The 22469-nt window shown below is 43.9% G+C and overlaps 1 protein-coding gene across 4 annotated transcripts in view; it reads right to left on the reverse strand.

Moving 5' to 3' along the window:
• The window catches only part of DIP2C (disco interacting protein 2 homolog C), a 476875-nt gene that overhangs the window by 288677 nt on the left and 165729 nt on the right, over positions 1–22469 (reverse strand). For 2 of the 4 annotated variants that reach the window (XM_066585295.1, XM_066585293.1), the window contains exon 2: positions 13926–13994. The exons of the other annotated variants lie outside the window; for them this stretch is intronic. In XM_066585295.1, coding sequence (XP_066441392.1) covers positions 13926–13994 — 69 coding nt within the window. The remainder of the gene's footprint in view (positions 1–13925; positions 13995–22469) is intronic. 4 annotated transcript variants of the gene reach the window in all.

The raw sequence follows: 22469 nt of genomic DNA on the forward strand, positions 1-22469 counted from the left end.
GAGACACCTGTATATAGATAACACAGGACCCACAAGTCACAACAGGTAATAGATGCAGCTCACCTCTTCCCCCTCCCTGCACACTAACCACTAAGCCTAATAATAGTGTGATGCCTGCCGTTCTGTAGAGAAAACGTCTGAACCATCATCCCATTATATATAAATATATTATAATACAAGATCCACTATTCACAGTAAGTGATAGTTACAGCTCACAGCGCATGCACACAACTCTCTCCCATAGTAGTCAATGGGCCCCCTCCTGTCCATTGTGTATAAGGTCAATGAGGCTGTTGTAAAACATATCCTTAAAATTATGTTAACTGGAGGTCAGGCAAGATGGCCGCCCCCATAGTCATGTACAGACAATAGAATTTAAAAAAAATTACAGTCAGGCAAAAACAGATTAGAAAAATGCAAAATATGTGTTATCTGGTTTTAATTAGTAAACAAGAAAATATAGTCAATACAGGGTGGGCTCCTCCACCCCAATATATTAGCCACCCCAATTAATTCTTACATAGTCTAAAAATAATAGAGGTCTTTTTACAAAGTCCATACAAAAAAATAGGCCCCTGTTTTTGTTTTTCGGCTGGATCTATTTGAGTAGATCATTGTGATCAGGTAATCACCAGTACATTGAGCTACAGACATATACCATGTTAAACCTTTATCATTCATTATTGCTTTCCAGTTTTCCGTAAGAAATGTTGGATGTCCAGGATTTTTCGCTAAGTTGTTAAAAAAAAAAAAAAAAGAAAAGAAAAAAATGTCAGTTGGCCACCCGGATATTCGATAAAGCCAAGAACCACATCTATCACTGCTTTCAGCACTAAAAGACTTCAATATCATCATACATATTGTTTCCTTATGCTATTCAGGGAAGGAAGAAAAACCCACAATGCTTCCTTCGCTCTAGAATGACAGATGGCAATATGAGGAACGGTTTTCCTAAATGGACAAAGTCTTTAAGGTCTATTCTAGGTAAACACAATGAAAACTGGAAGAGAACAAGAAAGTGTGAGTCAATCAAATATTCTGGCCAAGGATGACCAATGTTGATTGGCCACCATATGCATGCAAATGATACTTGATTGTTCCCCAACAACTGACTAGTCATATATGGGACATAATAACCATAGAGAAATTATTAGGTCTATTGTTAGGATCACCGGTAATTCTCCTGCTATAGTATCTCCTTCTAGTATCTCTCTTCTAGTTTGCTGTTGGGAAAGGTACTATTACCATGGGTCAGCTGACCACACTGCTGCAGTTTAACCTCGTTTGGTAAGGAGTTCCAGATTGGTTAGTCTCTCTTTAAATTTTGCTGGCTTCTGTAGTGTGTTACTGGTTATAGCGTAAGCTGTGTGCATTTATATTCAGCATTTATTGCAAGCTTCTAGTATCTTGCTCATGGTCTAGTTCTGAGACTTGTAAGTGTAGTTTTGTTCCTGTACTTATTTCTAGTTCAGTCCGAACTTCATGATTCAATCAATAAACGACAAGGCTAAAAGCAAGGCAAAGGTACGGTAGATACAAACAGGAAAAAACTATTATACTCAGTTTGGTTTTCTTGTCTCTAGGACTTCGTGTCTTCTCAATATTGGCCAGGGACAGTGTTTCAGACAGGGTTTCCATTATGGTTATCTTTAGGGACAATGGTGTCTGGTGTTCTAGTGAGCCTAAGGAATAGATTAGGGAAAGCTAAAGTTAGGCTGCTCTAACACAGCCTGCTTTTTACTGTGAATAGTGCGGCGTTAATCGTGGTACAACACATCCATTGACTTCAATGGGTTTCGCACACTCGATTTTCGTGTGTTTTAGCGCTCATTAATGCACCTCATCACCCATCATAATGATGGGGTGTGTTTGAAAAGACTGCGGTAATTAGCGGTGAAACACAGTGGTTTCGAATGTAGTGTTTGGTGAGCGCATGAATGAGAGTGGCCTTAGGATCAGTTACAGTTAGCTGGCCATTACGTATTTGGCATTATCCGCCTGCTCTATTATCAAACTACCATCACCATTCTGTTCCGGTTATCTATTATTGGCAAGTGTATCTTTTGGCATTGTTGAAAACTAGTGTTGATATTGCTTCATATTATTGCTTATTTGACTGTCCGGTTGTTATATAGTTCAGCCCTAGGGTTAGCCTGCAAGTCTCTGATTATAGGGAGACTGTTAGTAGCTGGGAAAGACAAATGCTCTAGGTGAAGATGAGTTCTGCCAGCTTATGTCCAGCTGGTGTCGTTACATATGCAAATGTTCAGCTTACTTTTTCATTTTATAGTTTGCTGTCTAGGCGTGCGAAAAAGCCGTTCCGCATTATGGTTGTGCCTGTCGGCCATTTTTGGGGCAACCATCTTGGGTACAGCCTGGGAAACTTCAATGGAAAGGGAGAATGGCATACGTAGAAATTTCATCAAAAATTGATAAGTGCAGTCATTTTTTTTCAATAACTGCAACCATTTTCGAGTTATGGATGATGTCATGTCAAGTATTAATAAAGTTGTTCTGTTGAATGATATGGTATGGAAAACGCTGATCACACATCTTTTCAGGCACCAGAAGATGCAGCTAACAATCAAGGACAGAATTAAGATCATCCTGATGGTCAGTGACAGAAGTTCACAAGAGGTGGCCGAGGCTTTCAATCAAGAACACCCAGGTAGGGAATTGGAAACATTGCTTGGACGAGCAGTTCTTCGTTTGACCTGGACACTACCAATTTCCCTGGACTTCAGAATCAGTTTTCTGACACTTTGCTCACTCACTGGGTGTCCTCCCGGGTGTTCTTGATTGAAAGCCTTGGCCACCTCATGTGAACTTCTGTTACCAACCATCAGGATGATCTTAGGTCTGTCCTGGATTGTTATTGGAATCTCCTGAAAAGATGTGTGATGAGTGTTTTCCATAACACAAAATCGTTATTAATACTCAACATGGCATCATCCATAACTCAAAAATGGTTGCAGATATTGAAAAGAAAAATGACTGTACCTATCAATTTCTGATGAAATGTTACCCTTGAATCATGTATCCGTGACCCCCTTACCATTGAAGTTTCTTGGGCTGAATCCAGGATGGTTGACAGCCACCACTATAGTGCTGAAAAGTTTTTCCCCACCCATCGTTCTACAAAGTTTCCTAATTGTATCTCTTTTTGGTTTCATGTATCTCTTTTTGTTCAGAAGATATTCCAGGTGACCCTTACTTTTGAAATCACCTTGTATATCAGTATAGATTCTTTGAGCACCGATCTTCCATGTCCATAATGCACAATATTAGACATCTGCCTATCTTGACCTACTCTGATGACCTCAGCGATGGAAATTTTGTCCACCAGACCTTCGGCTTGGGACATTTTTGCAGATGTAATTTTCACTTTTTGCAGATTTCTTTTATGCGAATGTCTGACCCACAAAATACACATTGTGGGACAGAGGCCGCAATTCTAAATCCACAGACCTGTGCTGAATCTGAAGAGGCCAGATCCCTTACAGGATACAGAACGAGAGGTAGGAATTACCAGAGCAGTCGGGGTTAAGTAACAGCATCTCATGTACGTCAGCAGTGAATCCCTGTTGTTACTCTTGGTAACACGTCGTGATTACTAAGCAAGTCTATTTATACTCCAGGTCTCTACTCGCCTCTTCATTAGAGCAGCGATCAGCTCCACATTATGTCAAGGACATCATTCCGCACGCGGGTAAATGCAGTTTAGATCCAACAGTGTCTATACCGAGGAAATTAAGCCAAAAGACTAATCTAATAAACTGTAGGCATCTGCCCCACGACCCAGGTGGCATCGCCTCCCTCATGGGTGAAGACGTTCAGTAATATATCGAGATGGTTTCCTCTCTGAAATACTTTTTAACTCATGTAAGCAACTACGATACAAGGCAGGATAACCAACACAGTAACACCGAGTGCGAGGGCCTCTACCCACTTTTTAACGCTGCGATATCGATGCGCTTTCTTCAATGGGACTTTCTAATGTTAAAATAGCATATAAATCGCAAGTTGGTGTTTTTGCAACTTTTGTGCGATGCGATTTTAACATTAGAAAGTCCCATTGAAGAAAACGCATCGCTATCGCAGCGTTAAAAGAAGTGCTGCTGGATAGAAACCCCAAGACTAAAAAGGCCCTCCATTTATCCAGTTCAGCCTAATATCCTGCAGTGTTGATCCAGAGGAAGGCAAAAAAATCCTATGAAGTAGAAGCCAAGTATCTTCATTTTAGGGAAACCATTCCTTCCCGACTTCAAATCTAATAATCACCGATATAACCTGCAATATTATAACACTTCAGGCCCCATCTCCAGTAATCTAATGATATAACCTGTAATATTATTACACTCCGGGCCCCATCTCCAGTAATCTAGTGATATAACCTGTAATATTATTACACTCCGGGCCCCATCTCCAGTAATCTAGTGATATAACCTGTAATATTATTACACTCCGGGCCCCATCTCCAGTAATCAGTGATATAATCTGTAATATTATTACACTCCGGGCCCCATCTCCAGTAATCTAGTGATATAACCTGCAATATTATAACACTTCAGGCCCCATCTCCAGTAATCTAATGATATAACCTGTAATATTATTACACTCCGGGCCCCATCTCCAGTAATCTAGTGATATAACCTGTAATATTATTACACTCCGGGCCCCATCTCCAGTAATCAGTGATATAATCTGTAATATTATTACACTCCGGGCCCCATCTCCAGTAATCTAGTGATATAACCTGCAATATTATAACACTTCAGGCCCCATCTCCAGTAATCTAATGATATAACCTGTAATTATTATTACACTCCGGGCCCCATCTCCAGTAATCTAGTGATATAACCTGTAATATTATTACACTCCGGGCCCCATCTCCAGTAATCTAGTGATATAACCTGTAATATTATTACACTAGGGGGGCCCAATCTCCAGTAATCTAGTGATATAACCTGTAATATTATTACACTCCGGGCCCCATCTCCAGTAATCTAGTGATATAACCTGTAATATTATTACACTCGGGCCCCATCTCCAGTAATCTAGTGATATAATCTGTAATATTATTACACTAGGGGGCCCCAATCTCCAGTAATCTAGTGATATAACCTGTAATATTATTACACTCCGGGCCCCATCTCTAGTAATCAGTGATATAACCTGTAATATTATTACACTCCGGGCCCCATCTCCAGTAATCTAGTGATATAACCTGTAATACTATTACACTAGGGGGGCCCAATCTCCAGTAATCTAGTGATATAACCTGTAATATTATTACACTCCGGGCCCCATCTCCAGTAATCTGGTGATATAACCTGTAATATTATTACACTCCGGGCCCCATCTCCAGTAATCTAGTGATATAACCTGTAATATTATTACACTCGGGCCCAATCTCCAGTAATCTAGTGATATAATCTGTAATATTATTACACTAGGGGGGCCCATTCTCCAGTAATCTAGTGATATAACCTGTAATATTATTACACTCGGGCCCCATCTCCAGTAATCTAGTGATATAATCTGTAATATTATTACACTAGGGGGGCCCAATCTCCAGTAATCTAGTGATATAACCTGTAATATTATTACAATCCGGGCCCCATCTCCAGTAATCTAGTGATATAACCTGTAATATTATTACACTCGGGCCCCATCTCCAGTAATCTAGTGATATAATCTGTAATATTATTACACTAGGGGGGCCCCCCATCTCCAGTAATCTAGTGATATAACCTGTAATATTATTACACTCCTGGCCTCATCTCCAGTAATCAGTGATATAACCTGTAATATTATTACACTCCGGGCCCCATCTCCAGTAATCTAGTGATATAACCTGTAATATTATTACACTCCGGGCCCCATCTCCAGTAATCTGGTGATATAACCTGTAATATTATTACACTCCGGGCCCATCTCCAGTAATCTAGTGATATAACCTGTATTATTACACTCCGGGCCCCATCTCCAGTAATCTAGTGATATAACCTGTAATATTATTACACTCCGGGCCCCATCTCCAGTAATCTAGTGATATAACCTGTAATATTATTACACTCCGGGCCCCATTTCCAGTAATCTAGTGATATAACCTGTAATATTATTACACTCCGGGCCCCATTTCCAGTAATCTAGTGATATAACCTGTAATATTATTACACTCCGGCCCCATCACCAGTAATCCAGTGATATAACCTGTAATATTATTACACTCTGGGCCCCATCTCCAGTAATCTAGCGATATAATGAAAACTCTTGACTGCTAAAAATGTTAGCTTTTATTCCTACACTTGGCTTGGGAAATTGAATAACCTTTTCAGTCCTGTACACTAGCATTTCTCAACTCTAGTCTTCCAGTCCCCCAACAAGCCATGGTTTCAGGATTTCCTTAGTACTCCATTGGTGATGTCATTGTCAGTGCTCAAAAATTGCCACAAGTGGTCTTTATAGACAATGTCCTCAAATCAAGGCTTGTTGAAAGACTCGAGGACTGGAGTCGAGAAACATTGATGTTCACAGTAGGATATGGGTCAATCAGCAACACTTTTGGCAGCTTTTCTCCTCCTTAAGGCCCCTTTAGAAGAGTTGAATATGGGTGCATTTATGAACGCAAATCCTGGCCCAATCTCGGCTCTAATGACCCAAACTAACAGTATCATGGGAATCGAAGATGATGACAGTTTGGGTTATAAGATTGGTGGTCGTTATAAACTTGGGTGAAACTGGCTTAAAAGATCATTTTTTTCCTGTAAAGACATTAGAGATCTTGTGCCTAAGATATGATCAATAATGAAAGCTGGGACAGCAAAAGGGACGGCCGACATTCATCCTTCTCTGCTGTTGCTGACAATCCTGTTACTTGAGACAGACTGGTCACTAAGTGATACCTGCCAGGATGCTCCTGGAGGAAGGGGTAACCTACTGGATGAGTTGGCAAGTCTCCTGCGTGCTGCAAAAACCTCCCGGGACCTTTGCACCCGGCAAGCGGTGTTCCACTTCCCTAGCACTCTTTCCTTTGCAGCACCCAACTAGACACACTACAATTACCCTTTCCAATCCACTGTCTGACATCTAAAGACATTATGATTTAAGGCTGTACAGCTCCGATGTTGGATGACGTCCGTCGGGGTTCTCTTACTGTGTATTGTCAGCCTTTCTGCTGTCAGAGCCTATCCAACGTGTCACATCATGCAGTACTGGCTTTAGCCAGCGTCTAGTGCTGTTGTATAACAGCAGAAAAAGAGCAAGCCCCCTAGGAAAACAAGGATAGAAATTGGATTGGAAAGGGTTAAGGCCGGTTTCACGTGAGTGACAAAATCGTGCTATTTTCTGGCGATGCGACAGCGCTACATATCACGCTTTCCAAGGTGTTCTTTCACATTAGTGATGTTTTGTAGACTGCGACAATGCAAGAAAAAAAAAATCGTGGGTTGCTAAATATTGATCGACGAATCAATATATGATTGGTTCATTGAGCGCCACGGCTCAGCCAATCACAGCCAGTGCTTCCTGGAGGCAGGGTTTTTCAAACACCTGACCAAGAATTGCTAAGGGAAAACTACAAAGTCTGCCAGGAACCTGAGGAGACACGCGGAAAACCTTACAGAGCCTCTTAGGTGTATTTATTCATTTTTAATTTTTTTAATGCAGCTAGGACATCTTTTCGGGGTAGGGCTTATATTTCAAGACCCCTTTCCTCCCGAAAATCCCAGCAAAAGAGTCCTACAAAGTCATGCGACTTTGTAGTGACTCAAAATCACACAGAGCTCAGATGCGATATTGCTGTCGCCAATGTGAAAGAGGCCTAAAGGGCTTGTGCCACGACTTTAAATTGCTTCACAACTACTCTGTCCTTGCTGACCAGGATGTGTAACTGCTGCAGCCCATCACTGGCCACAGCAGTGACCTTCTACAGCCAGTGATTGGCTGCAGTAGTCACATGTCCTGGTCAGCAGCAGCCAAAAAAGACTCAGTGGTTGCGAAGCAACCATAAGTCATAGCACAACCCCTTTAAGCCAATGTCACTTCTGGCACCTCCTCCAGTAGGAGGGCCGCATTTGAGAGCAGCTAGTTAAGCCGGTTGTTGCCAGACCAGGAGGTGCAAGATCTACAGGTTCACATGTCTATAAGCATAAAGGGGGTAGCGCAGCATTTTACAGCTGTGGAGTAGGGTGGCCCAAACTCAACTTTCAACTACAAAGCAAGACACCCTGTAATTGTTTCCCTTTTAACAAACCTTTATTTGGGGCAGTTTCAGGTTCTTATGTCTACCTCAAGGTTGGGCTCAAACACCATGGATTTTCGGACTTTTTACTTAAAGGGGTTGTCCCGCGAAAGCAAGTGGGGGTATACACTTCTGTATGGCCATATTAATGCACTTTGTAATGTACATTGTGCATTAAATATGAGCCATACAGAAGTTATTCACTTACCTGCTCCGTTGCTGGCGTCCTCGTCTCCATGATGCCGTCTAATTTCAGCGTCTAATCGCCCGATTAGACGCGCTTGCGCAGTCCGGTCTTCTTTCTTCTGAATGGGGCCGCTCGTGCCGGAGAGCGGCTCCTCGTAGCTCCGCCCCGTCACGTGTGCCGATTCCAGCCAATCAGGAGGCTGGAATCGGCAATGGACCGCACAGAAGACCTGCGGTCCACCGAGGGTGAAGATCCCGGCGGCCATCTTAGCAAGGTAAGTACGAAGTCGTAGCAGCGCCGGGATTCGGGTAAGTACCGGACGTTTTTTTTTTTTTTACCTCTGCATCGGGTTTGTCTCGTGCCGAATGGGGGGGGGCTATTGAAAAAAAAAAACCCCGTTTCGGCGCGGGACAACCCCTTTAAGACGAAGAAGAAAAACAGCTGTTGCTTCAAGTTGTAGAAGCAAATTGCAAGGCTGTTCCAACACAGATGACCAGGTCATCGTCTGTCCAGTCCTGAAGTGCCGACTGACAAGGATTTGTGTCGGAATTTTGACTATTTTGGTATATTTGGAGGTAATTTTGCAGAAACAGCGCAAATGTGTAGATTGTCGGGACGAATGCCGTTGTTAATACTTGTTAATATTAATGCTGTAGCTTGTGTAATCGGAAATCTTGCGCATACGCGCCATTTCTCATACTATACATTTGTTTGAGGCCCATCTTGTTGTTGGAATTTAAAGCTAAGACTTAACCCCGACATTACTATTAGCAGATGGAACAAAGTGTCTTGTTGAATAGCTGCCACCATTTTTTGCCCTCTCTCTATGGGCCGCCCTACTGTGGAGCCGGACGAGAGCCTGCATCCGTGCCCGAAATTGTACCGCACATAACCACGCACTCACGCACGTAGTCATGCACAGTACACCTGTTTTTATTCTACTTTCGATTTCCCATGCCGCCTCTCAGTGATTACACATATACTCTCTGCCCATACACAATGTTGGCGTCTGGGAGCGTGTATATATGTGCCCATAGAGAACAATGGACATTATCTCACGAATAAACATGGCAAAATAGAACATGCTGCGTTCTAGTCTATGCTCGCGTATTATGTGAGCGGAACTGCGTAGGGCGATGTAATTGCCTGCGCATTACCGTGTGATACATGGTTAATGGAGATGAGCGAGCATACTCGCTAAGGGCAATTACTCGATCGAGCATTGCCCTTAGCGAGTACCTGGCCGCTTGGAAGAAAAGGTTCGGGTGCCGGCGGCAGGCGGGGAGCGGCGGGGGAGAGCGGGGAGGAACGGAGGGAAGATCTCTCCCCCCCCCCCATCTGCTCCCCCCTGCTCACCGCCGCAACTCACCTCTCACCTGCGCCGGCAGCCGAACCTTTTCTCACGAACGGGCAGGTACTCGCTAAGGACAATGCTCGATCGAGTAATTGTCCTTAGCGAGTATGCTCGCTCATCTCTAATGGCTAACATACGGTCATGTGAGCCCGATAGGCTGTAGAATCAGGTTCCTAATGAGGATTTGAAAAAGTGGGTTTTAAAAAACAGAGGAAGCAGGAGTAAAAAATGTAGGGGTGAGCGGATGTGATGGACCCACAAAGGAATGGCGGATTACAATTCATACGTTGACTCAGCACATCTGCGACGGAGCCTCCGGCTGGGATCCGGCTCAGAGTCCCAGGCAAAATAATGCTGTGCTACTTTGTGTAGGGCATGCCAGAAGCCTGATGGACCACATTGTAGTCAATGGAGTCTATCTGGTGTGGTAGATTTCCATCATAGGGCAGATTCAGCATTTCAGTTTGCCACAACACAGGCATGAACCCAGCCAGTCTGTATTGGTGCCATTTGGGGTTCATATGACTTTTTGATAGCTTTTTATTACATTTTTCCTTAGAGACTGAGTTACCAAAAAAGTATAATTCTTCTATTTTATATTTTTTTCTGATGGAGTTAATCAGGCAGGATTAATAATGTGATATTTTAATAAATTGGACCTTTACGAATGTAGTGATACCAATTTTTTATTTTATTTTATTTTTAGATGTGACAACTGGGAAATTTTTATTTTTAACTTTTATTATTTTTTTAGAATAAAAAAAACAAAATCTTCATTTTATTTATTCTTACTATTTTTATTACTCCCCATAGGGGACTTGAACGTGCAATCGTTTGGTTGCTTATACAGTATAGTGCATTACTATAGTAATTCTAACAGGCTGCCTTCTAAAGATATGCTACAGGCTACAGCACGTCTTTAATAGGCAGAAATACATGGCAGATCTGTGACACCGAAACGGCACCTGCACAGCAGCATTTAAAGGGTTAACAGCCGCAATCAGAGTAGATCTCTGATCAAGACACCTAATACCTGCCGTGTATGGAGCGGGCTTGGCTTCTGAGGGATATCATCACTCCTTAGAGAGATCACCAAGAAGGTGAGTGAGGAGACTTATAAGGCCATCCATGCTCCTCTGGGTAATATGCAAATAAGGAAGCTGGAATAATACCTCTGCAGCGCCACCTATTGGATGGCAGCATTCCTTTAAATCAATGCTTGACCCTTTATGGAGAATGGCCACCACATTCATAGGTCTTCCTTAAGACCCTTTCCAAAAGTTGGCAAGTATGAACTAACTGCTGCAGTCTTTTATATAAAGGTCACCATGTAGCATGGCCCTAGCAACCAGTCCTTGATCTGTAGGCAAAGAAGGAGGGAGGAATCTAGGTACTACACAAAGCAAACTTTCCTCTATATCCTTAGTAACAGATCCTTGAGTTGTGGGCAAAGAAAGAGGAAGGGCTAGAGGTACCATTCAAAGCAAATTTTTCTCTAGGTCCATAGCAACCAGTCCTTGAGTTGTGGGCAGAGTAGGTGTCTAGGCACTACTCATTGCAAGACTTTTACTATGGGTATGTCCGTAGCAACCAGGTCTTGAGTTATAGGCAGAAAAGAAGGGAGGAGTCTAAACACCACTCAACGCAAATTTTTATCTAAATCCCTAGCGACTTGCAGGTGGAGAAAAAGGGAGGAGTCTAGACATGGCATAAAGCCAACTCAACTTTAGGTCTGCAGCAATCAGTCCTTAGGTTGTGAGCAAATAAGGGAGGAGTCTGGCACTACTCAACTTACAAAATTTTCTCTTCATTCCTAGTAACTAGTCCTTGAGTTGCGGAAAGTGAAGGTAGGAGGAGTCGAGGCATTACTCAATGTAAATATTTCTCTAGGTCTGTAACAACCAGTACTTAGGTTGTGGGGAGAAGAAGAAATCTAGGCAGTACTCAAAACAGAAATTTCTCTATGTCCTTAGCAATCAGTCCTGTGGGCAAAGCAGGAGGAAGGAGTTTAGGCACTATTCAAAGCAAACTTTTCTCTTGGTCTGTAGCAACCAGTCCTTGAGTTGAGTGCAGAGAAGAAGTATAGACACTTCCCAAAGCAAACTTTAGGAGGGAGGAGTCTGGCCACCACTCAACGCAAATGTTTATCTATATCCTTAGTAAGCCGTCCTTAACTTGCAGGTAGAGAAAAAGGGGAGGAGTTTAGACACTGCCTAAAGTGAACTTAACTCTAGGTCTGTAGCAATCAGTCCTTGACTTGTGTGTAAAGAAGGTAGGAGTCCAGGAACTACTCAAAGCAAACCTCAGTGTCCCCAGCAACCACTCCTTGACTTGTAACAGGGAGGAGGCTAGACATTGCTTAAAAGGGACACGGTCACCATGGAATAGCAGCATAAATTAAGTTATGGTGGTGAGAAGGTGTGCGCTTTTTAGACTCACCTTACTGCCCTGTTCCCACAGTGTCCTTCCATGAAGTCTGCGTGTGGTCTGAAGATTTGAATCCTCTCAGATTGCTGCGTGCGTGCTGTTCTATGCTAGTCTATGGAACTGCACATGCACACACAGGTCTGAGAACCGTTAACTATTCAGGCCACGCACAGACGTCATGGAGGTACACAGCGGGAATCAGGTAATAGGGGAGGTGCAGTCTTAACTCAGCTAGGAGGAGAACAATGCAATGTGCCTGCCAGGTGTTTGCTCAGCTGGGCGAAGCCTTACTGAAATAACAATCGCCTAAACACACGCCCAGCTGAGCAAACAACTTGTGGAGGAAAACACAGATGATTAATTAGCTAATGGAGTAATTATCTGTGCATGTAATTTTATGCAAAACCATCGCTAAATCGTTCAATCTTTCAGCAGTTTGAGCGACTATCTTCGCTTACAACTTAAGAACTGATTGCTAGAGCCCTTGAATGCAGTTTGCTCTAAAGACCCTTTTACATGCAAAGAAGGGTGGAGTCTGGGCTGTACTAAAGCAAACTTTAGGTCCCTAGTAACTAGTACTTGACTTTGGGTGGAGAAAAAGGGAGGAATCTAGGTACTACTAAGAGCAAACTTTTTCTATGTTCCCAGCAATCAGTCCTTGAGTTGTAAGCAGAGAAGAAAGGAGGAGTCTATGCAATACTAAAAGCAAACTTTTTTCTATGTTCCCAGCAATTAGTCCTTGAGCTGTGGACAGAGATGGGAGGAGTCTAAGTATTACTAAAAGCAAACTTTCCTCTATGTTCCCAGCAATTAGTCCTTGAGTTGTGGGCAGAGAAGAAAGGAGGAGTCTAGGCACTACTCAAAGCAAACTTTTCTCTGTATGGTTCTGCCATACTAATCAGATTTTCCAAAGTTAGATTTACAGTATGTCTGATATTCCAAGATTTAGAATTAAAGACTAATAGCCCATTATATTTACTATACAAATTTCACAACAATCCCTAATAAATAACATATAATTTCATCATTCATCCCATCAACAGTCTCAACTTTAGCAACTTCAAGGGAAAGCCATTTTAATTTATTGCAGACCTCAGATTTTAAAACTGCAGCTGATATTTGATCATTTACTCCTCTAGGTTTCTATATAACATATATCACAATGTGTTCATTCTCTAATTTTAATCAGGGTCGTACATTTAAAATTTACCTCCATTGAGGCCAGCATAAAAAAAAATGGCCGCCCCTGAAACTTTGGTTTCATCATTCAGCACTTTCAACATACAGAACCAAAAAACAACAACACGGTTGGTTAGAAACCTAATAAATTGTGTGTTTATTTCTCCACTTCATTTATCGTACACATCGTTATATATCGGGATGTGTGTAAATTTAGAGTTTTACAAGGAATGCTATATAAATATATCACATAGCATTACACATAACGGTGCGATCAATGGATAATCAACACGTGAAATGACACATAGACTGCCATTTCACGTCATGGCAATTAGAGGGAGAGAACGAGCTCTTGACTCTCTTGGAGCCTAATTTCTCATTGTGGCCATGAAGAAGCTCCTGATTGGTGCACTCCCAGAATCACAACATTGCATGATTGCAGAAATAAATCACAGGAATCACAGTGGCGGGGAGACGTCGAAACACGGCACAAACACAATCAAATGTTGAAAATATGTATGAATCCTTCTTACATAATGCTGCTGTTTTCCAAGACCTCCCATGCCATCTCATTGCTGAGGGACCCGAGATACATGGATGACCTGGAAAACAGTTATTTTGGAAGAGACAGCTAGTGAAATTAATCATTGCAGGCAAGACATATTTAATTCATTATAACGGCCCTTTCACACACAAATATATCTATGTACATTTCCCCGTAAAAACAAGATGGTGCAACGCAACACCTCTGCAACGCCGCCTATTGGAAGGCAGCTTCCCTATATATCAATGTCCCACCATTAAGAGGCCTTGCAACATGACTAAGGGCCCATTCACACAGTCCAAGAATTGTCCCACTGTAACATGGGCCAATCAAAGTATGCTAGTCATAGCTGAGGACCCAGAGGAGAAGGGAGAAGCAGTTTTTAACTGTGTACTATGTACTAAGAAGTGAAAGTGGAAGTATTACTTCCACTATACAACCCGGGGATCACGTGACCGCCGGGTCCAGCTGTTACAGCAGAGCTGTAGAGTCATTGCAGACCCTGATCAGTTCTATTAGTGACTACTGTCACTACAGGGGGCTCTTATGGATGCCCAAGCTACAGTGGGAAAAAAAAAAAAAGAAGTGCATGTGACTGACCTCAAGAGGTCTTATATGACGTCATGGGGAACATAGATAGTAAAAAAAAAAAAGGTACAAAACGAAATTAAAAAAAAAAAAAAGTTTACAGAATAAAATAAAGATATATACATAACAAAGAAAATGACCCAAAGCTGATGCCAACCAAAAGAGTCGCATATGCACTTTGTAATCCGAAACCATACATATATCAAAACGTCCAAAACAAAAGAAGGAACCCATTTCCCATACTTTTTTTTTAGCATAAATATACTATTTAAAAAAAAAAAAAAAAGAACACAACTATAAATGCAAAAAAAAAAATTATTTTTTTTTAGCTTTTTACCCCTAATAAAACACAACGGTAAAAAAAAGTCAGTGAAAAAGATATTAAAAAAATAGCCCTATATGTCCCGGAGAAGAAAAAAATGCTGCAAAAATAATTTTGGTAGCTAAAGGAAAAAAATAGGGCAGTAAAACCGCCACATGGGTAAAATCCCTAAAAAGTGTCTGATCCTTAAGATACAAAACAGCCAGGTCCTTAAGGGGTTAACGATATAAGCCAAACTAAAAAATCTTTTCCATATGGAAAAGATACCCATGGAGAAGATTCTGGTTTGACTTACATCCTTAAAGGCGTTGTCTGATTACCAAAGAAAATTGTCCCTCAAGCTCCAATGATCCTAAAATAAACAAAAAGAGCAGCAGTTACCTGGCTCTGTCGCAGGGATTCAGCACTTGAGCCCCAGCATCCTTCAGTGGTTTGTTATTGCAGATGTCGCCATTGGAAGTCACCTGACTGCTGCAGCCAATCCGCTGCAGCGCCACGCTCATTGTCCCGGCCGCTGCAGTGCTCACATCCTGGGCGCCATGATGCAGTCTCTGATTGGCTGTAGTGCTTAAGTGACTTCCGATGACGTCATCAGCAATGACAAACACAGGCACCATGGCAGAGTTTTAGCGCTGGATCCTCATTGCAGAAGATGGGTAAGTACAGCTTTTTTTTAATTTTAGTTTAAGACAGTTGGAACTAGAGGGGCAAGGTTCTCTGATAACTAGACAACCACTTTACGCTGCATTCACACGAGTCAATTATCAGGCACAAATGTTTACTGAACGTTCGTTTTCCCGTTAACCGGCTTATGTAAATGTGCAAAAATTCTGCTCATCGGCGAATCCGCTCATTACCGGGAGCAACAAAATGCTCGCTGGTAGGTTGCGTATCTCTCCATATTAAAATGGAGACGTGCAGTCGGCCAATAACAGTTCTATGGGGATGACTGTTGGCCCCCATAAGACAAAACATCTGCGTTGTGTGTGTGAACGACAGCTGATCAACAGGCTTTTTCAATTGCCACTCGTAACAGAAGGCCAATTCTCAGCCTGTACAAATGGGCCTTTAGTCAGGTTGCAAGGCCTGTTAGAAGGTTCGGATGTTGACTTATAGGTAAGCTACCTTCCAACAGGTGGTGCTGCAGAGGCATTGTACCATCTCTCATTTGCATACCAAATTTCCCAGAGGAGCATTGCAAGGCCTATCATTCTTCTTATGCCTGCTTGGCGCTCTCCGCAAGGAAAAACAGGAACAGTACTTCCATGAACCATGTAGAATTAAGAAATTACATACAAATATAAGACCCTGATTTTGCCTTTTGTGAAGTCTAATGTTAAAGTTGCTATGAAGTTTAACTATTTTTGAATTCTCTCCCATATATAAAACACATGCTAAATGAAAAATAGTAAAAGGTAGCCATTGCAGCACCAATATGGGTCGTCACAATCTCTCCACGGCCACTGAATAGCACAGGAAGATCAGGAGGATTATAGTTCTATGTCCCACCTGTAAATGAATCTGCGGTTCTGAGAAATGGTATTATGGAGGGAGAATTCTGGATTCACCTCAGAATTTCTGCTTGCGTAAGCACTGCAGGAATTCTGCACCATTTACAGTACAAGCCAAGTGAATGAAATTCTACAAATCTACTTCACATATCGTGGATTTTTTTTTGCTGCGGAAACACCTGGAAATTTTAAAAAATTCTATGGATTTTGAATTCACAGCATGCCCATTTAGATTACAGAAACTACATGGAAAGTTGGTGGATTTTTACCATAGAGATCAGTGGAGAACATAAAAACCAAACCATGATCCGCAAATACGCTTTTGTTGTGGATTTTGAAGCACTACCGAAACGCACCGATTCTGCTTGGAAATCTGTGATTGCTGAGGTTAGAAAATTAAAATTGCCATTGTGATCACAGTACAGCAACAACCACTACCATAACTACCATAAATCACAAAATGGTAACATTCTGCAGCAGAAATACATATACAAAATACTCAACAAAAACTGCAGAAAATTCCACAAAGCTCCTTAAATCTGTCCATCTGCAGAAACACAACAGGAATTCTGCAGCAGAATTTCCACAGCTCAGACATTGTGTGTAAAGATGGCCTAATAGTAACGTTCTCCTCTATCATTCCCTGGCACTGTCATATAAGCTCTCTATGGCCGCCTGCACACGAGCGGAAATCCCGCCGCGGGATTTCCCGCGGGATTTCCGCCACTGAAAGTTTGCATAGGAGTGCATTAAAATACGTACTCCTATGCAGACGGCCGCGGTTTGGCCGTGCGAAATCTCGCGCGGCAAACAAACCGCGGCGTGTCCTAATTTTCTGCGGGGCTCGCACTCACCCGGCCGCCGGCTCCAGGCTGCGCGGCAGCCGGCATATGAAAGAGCCGGGGCCGCCAGGAGCGGGTGAGTACGCGCTCGTCCCTGCAGGCTCTCGGGTCGGATCGCGCAGCGAGAATTCTCGCTGCCGGATCCGACCCGCTCGTCTGCAGGCGGCCTATAGTAGCTTTCTCAGCTCTCTGTTCTCCTGATCTCCTTCACCATTCTCTGACACTGCCATACAGCCCGCTGTAATAGTAGCTTTCTCTGCTCTCTGTTCTCCTCCACGATCCCCCAGCACTGTCATACAGCGCTCCATAGTAATAGCTTTCTCTGCTCTCCGTTCTCCTCCACCATCCCCCAGCACTGTCATACAGCCCTACATAGTAGTAGCTTTCTCTGCTCTCAGCTCTCTGTTCTCCTGCTCTCCTCCACCATTCCCTGACACTGTCATACAGCCTGCTGTAATAGTAGCCTTCTCTGCTCTCTGTTCTTGTCCATGATCCCCCGGCACTGTCATACAGCCCTCCATAGTAGTACCTTTCTCTGCTCTGTTCTCCTGCTCTCCTCCACCATTCCCTGACACTGTCATACAGCCTGCTGTAATAGTAGCCTTCTCTGCTCTCTGTTCTTGTCCATGATCCCCCGGCACTGTCATACAGCCCTCCATAGTAGTACCTTTCTCTGCTCTGTTCTCCTGCTCTCCTCCACCATTCCCTGACGCTGTCTTACAGGCTGCTCTAATAGCTCAGTAAAAAGGCAGTAAGTGCATATTTCAGTCCTCCAGTCTACAGTGTCTTGGTAAATAATACAAGCATAGAAATCTGGTTTTTTTTTGGTTTTTTTTTATGAAAACAAATTACAAGAAGGCTTCCTTTCCAAAAACACATGGATTAAAAGAAAAAAGTGCAAAAGCGTACCTAGCCTTTAAGTACAGACGTTGCTTGCAGCCTTTAAGTACAGACGTTGCTTGCCCAAAGAGCTAACTATATTATGAACTAAACCAAAACTGATTTTACCATTTCTTAAAGTGGTTGTGCCAAGATGCAAACACTCCCAGAATGCAGGGCCAAGGGCGAACAGCCAATCACCCCAGATCCCTCTTAGCACTGCCGGGCAATCAGCTGATTTTCTAGAGGAAGTCATGGCCAGGCACACCTTTCTTTTGATGTAATGGAATTGTAGTATTACGTAATGGCGTTCACATGAATGACTACTCTGAAACATCAGGATGGCAGAAGGTCCGCCGGAACGGGAGCCGCTCTTACTAAGTGGCTCTCTGCTGTGGGCTATAGAGGGGGATACCAAGAAGAGGACCCCGCTCTATGATGTTTATATACCCTAACAGAACATATGAACAGGGGTTGTGCTCTTCGGACAACCTCTTTAATAGACGGGCCGGCTGGGATCTTTCACACGGGACGAAATAGGCCGCACGATGTAATGCAAGACGCGGGGGAGAGTGGGAAGGAACTGAGGGGAGCTCTCTCTCTCCCCCGCTCCCACCTGCTCACTGCCGCAACTCACCTGTCACCTGCGCCGGCAGCCGGACCTTTTCTTTCAAACGGGGAGATATTCGCTAAGGACAATGCTCGCTCATCTTTACTGGCAGAACATCCATTATTCTTTAGGATTATTCATACATTGTATTTTGGAAGCATTTTTGTATTCATATTTTTGTAAAGGTTTCTCTCCATTTCACTTGATGTTGGTTTGCATCCACAGAGAAGACAAAAGGCCCGTCAATATACTGTATACTCTACGTAAATCTCCATAGACAACACGTTTTACATCCCGACAAACTATACCTTGCCCAATAATTCCATAAACCATCAGACCCAGACAGAAGGTAAAACCACTGGTATTCACTTAGAGGGGTTGTGCCAGGATTTAAAGTTACTCCCTATCCTGTAACTTTCAGATCGGAGGGGGTCCGACCACTGACGGCACACCATGCCCAGAAAAGCCTATTGGACAAAAAACAACTGCATGTCCTATTCTCATTTGTTTTCACAGGTGAGGATAGCGCATGCAATGTGTGAACATCGGACAGCACATGGACGGGGGTCTGTTTGCATTCGGATGGGTTTTCCACCCAGTTTTACAGGTGCAACTCCCACATGGCCTTGCAAATGTAGCCTTAATAAGAATATAGGGATTGCCATACATGCATTTCCGCTGCTGTAGTGGAATTGTAATAGTACATTAAAGAAATGAACTGGGGTGTCATGGCTTGCTGGTTGTGTCGAATAGAGACCAGGCTAATGTCATGGAGTCAACCGGGCCCATGTGATCCACCTGTGAGCACATGCTTAATGTCATTCCAGCGCTATGTCTTGACATGAACACTTCTCTGCAGCTATGTGGATGGATTGGTCAGCTGGGAGGCCTGTGTTCCAGTTGGCCACTTAGTGCTTCTCTGCATACATTTATTCTAGCTCCGCCTCATTGAGGACACCAGTTATACTTCTAGTTTGAAGGTGTTTTTGGTCAACGCTCCGATTCTGTTCTACGGTCAGATAAGTCTTTCGTGTTGAGGATATTTGGGATGCTAGAAGTCAGGAGAGAGAGGTTACATCTCTAGACTGATATTCCACGTGGTTCATTGCATGCTTATTTAACCTCTATTCATTATCTGTTGCTGTTTATTAGCACTGTTTCCAACTAGTGAGAGTCAGGATCGCTCTAGGATCCTGATGTGGGGTTGCCCTCATCAGGGCAGTGCTTCACTTTTAGGTACGGTCTCACTTACTCAGATTAATAGATTAGGTTCAGATTTTCTGTTGACCATTTTTTGGTTTCATTATAAATATATTGTGTGTATATCTGTCCCTTTAAGACAAAAAAATGATGTCCGATCCAGATGAGGTGTTTTGCATCCAGCTCAGACATAAATGGGGCCTGTTCCATTTATTTATTTTTTTTATGGACCGAAAAACTGATGACCTACAGACGTAATCTAGACCAGGGCTCCCCAACTCCAGTCCTCAGGGACCACCAAACAGGTCATGTTTTCAGGATATCCAATGGTAGGAACACCTGTGGCAATGTCTGAGGCACTTGCAATAATTACATCACCTGTACAATACTGAGGAAATCCTGAAAACATGACCTGTTGGTGGTACCTGAGGACTGGAATGGGGGAACACTGATCTAGACACACAGACTACATACGGAACTGCACGTGGATACAAAATGTCCGATTTTTGCAAACGCAACACAAATGAGTCTTTATATGTTCATGTGAATTAGCCCTTACTGTCAAAATGACATCTTCCCAAATGTATGTACCCAAAAGGTAGAACATGTAGGCATCTGCATCAAGATATGCCCTAGGGAGGACAGATATTTACTAGTAGCCATGTGAACAGAAGGGCCGAAGGTGAACGTGCCCTTTAAGTCGGGGCTATTAGTGTTTTTTTTTATACTAAGATGAAATGAATGTTCCAGAGTAAATCTACTGCTCTGAAATAATTGGGGCGCTCCAAACCCTTAGGCCTCATGTCCACGGGGAAAATCAGATCCGCTGCAGATTCTCCATGGAGAATCTGCAGCGGGTCCCTCCTGCCCCGCGGACATGAGCGCCGAAAATAGAAATTTAAAAGTATTTACCTATCCGGCCCGGGCGGGGAATGTCAGCTGTTCCTCACGGCCGGATCTTCATTTTCGGCCGGCGGATGAATTCCTGACGCCGGCGGCACGTCGCCGGCACGTCGTCGACGTGCCGCGCGCATGCGCCGGGCACATCCGCCGAGCCGAAGCAAGGAAGATGCGGCCGTGAGGAACAGCTGACATTCCCCGCCCGCGCCGGATAGGTAAATACTTTAAATTCCTATTTTAGGTCTCCCGGATCCGGACGGCTTCCATAGGCTTCAATAGAAGCCCGCGGGAGCCGTCCCCGCGGGAGACCCGCACGAAAATGGTCCAGATTTTTCCATGCTCCATTTTTTTAAAAATCCCTTTTATTGACGATCTGCGGGTATTTATCTACCCGCGGGTGGTCAATGCATCCCTATGGGATGCGGATCCGCATGCGGGAGATCCGCTGCGGATCTTAAATCATATTTTGCCCGTGGACATGAGCCCGTCCGGATCCGCGGGAGACCTAAAATAGGAATTTAAAGTATTTACCATCCGGCGCGGGCGGGGAAGGTCAGCTGTTCCTCACGGCCGCATCTTCCTTGCTTCGGCTCGGCGGATGTGCCCGGCGCATGCGCGCGGCACGTCGGCGACGTGCCGGCGACGTGCCGCCGGCGTCAGGAATTCATCCGCCGGCCGAAAATGAAGATCCGGCCGTGAGGAACAGCTGATGTTCTCCGCCCGCGCCGGATGGTAAATACTTTTAAATTCTTATTTTCGGCGCTCATGTCCGCGGGGCAGGAGGGACCCGCTGCAGATTCTACATGTAGAATCTGCAGCGGATCTGATTTTCCCCGTGGACATGAGGCCTTAGGCCTCATGTCCACGGGGAAAATCAAATCTGCTCCGGATTTGTAACGCGGATTTGGGCCGCGGATGCAGTGCGGATGAGCTTAAAATAGTATTTTATTGCATGCGGATGACACGCGGATGCGTTTTTTTTCACGCGTGTATGCACGCGGATGGCATTTTTGCATCTGCGCGTGAAAAAAAATGCAAGGCCACTGATAAAGAAGCCAAACTTGTAATCCGCATGCAGATTTCACGCACCCAAATAAATGGCATTTAACACCCGCAGCGGATTTCCCGCACCCCATAGAGATCAATGGGGCCATCCGGAGCGTGATCCGCACCTAAATGGAGCATGTCCATTTTTTTTCATGCTCCATGATTTTTCTAATTCACATTTATTGACCATCCGCGGGTATTTAGCTACCCGCGGGTTGTCAATGCATTCCTATGGGGCGCGGATCCGCGCGCGGGTGATCCGCTGCGGATTTTAATTATTATTTTCCCCGTGGACATGAGGCCTTAGGCCTCATGTCCACGGGGAAAATCAGATCCGCTGCAGATTCTCCATGGAGAATCTGCAGCGGGTCCCTCCTGCCCCGCGGACATGAGCGCCGAAAATAGCAATTTAAAAGAATTTACCTATCCGGCGCGGGCGACGAAGATCAGCTGTTCCTCACGGCCGGATCTTCGGCCGGCGGATGAATTCCTGACGCCGGCGGCACGTCGCCGGCACGTCGTCGACGTGCCGCGCGCATGCGCCGGGCACATCCGCCGAGCCGAAGCAAGGGAGATGCGGCGGTGAGGAAGAGAAGAGCTTCGCTGTCCGCTGCGGGTGAGTAAATGCTTTAAA

This window comes from Eleutherodactylus coqui, chromosome 12 (assembly GCF_035609145.1).
Source record: "Eleutherodactylus coqui strain aEleCoq1 chromosome 12, aEleCoq1.hap1, whole genome shotgun sequence".
NCBI classification, from domain to species: Eukaryota; Metazoa; Chordata; class Amphibia; order Anura; family Eleutherodactylidae; genus Eleutherodactylus; species Eleutherodactylus coqui.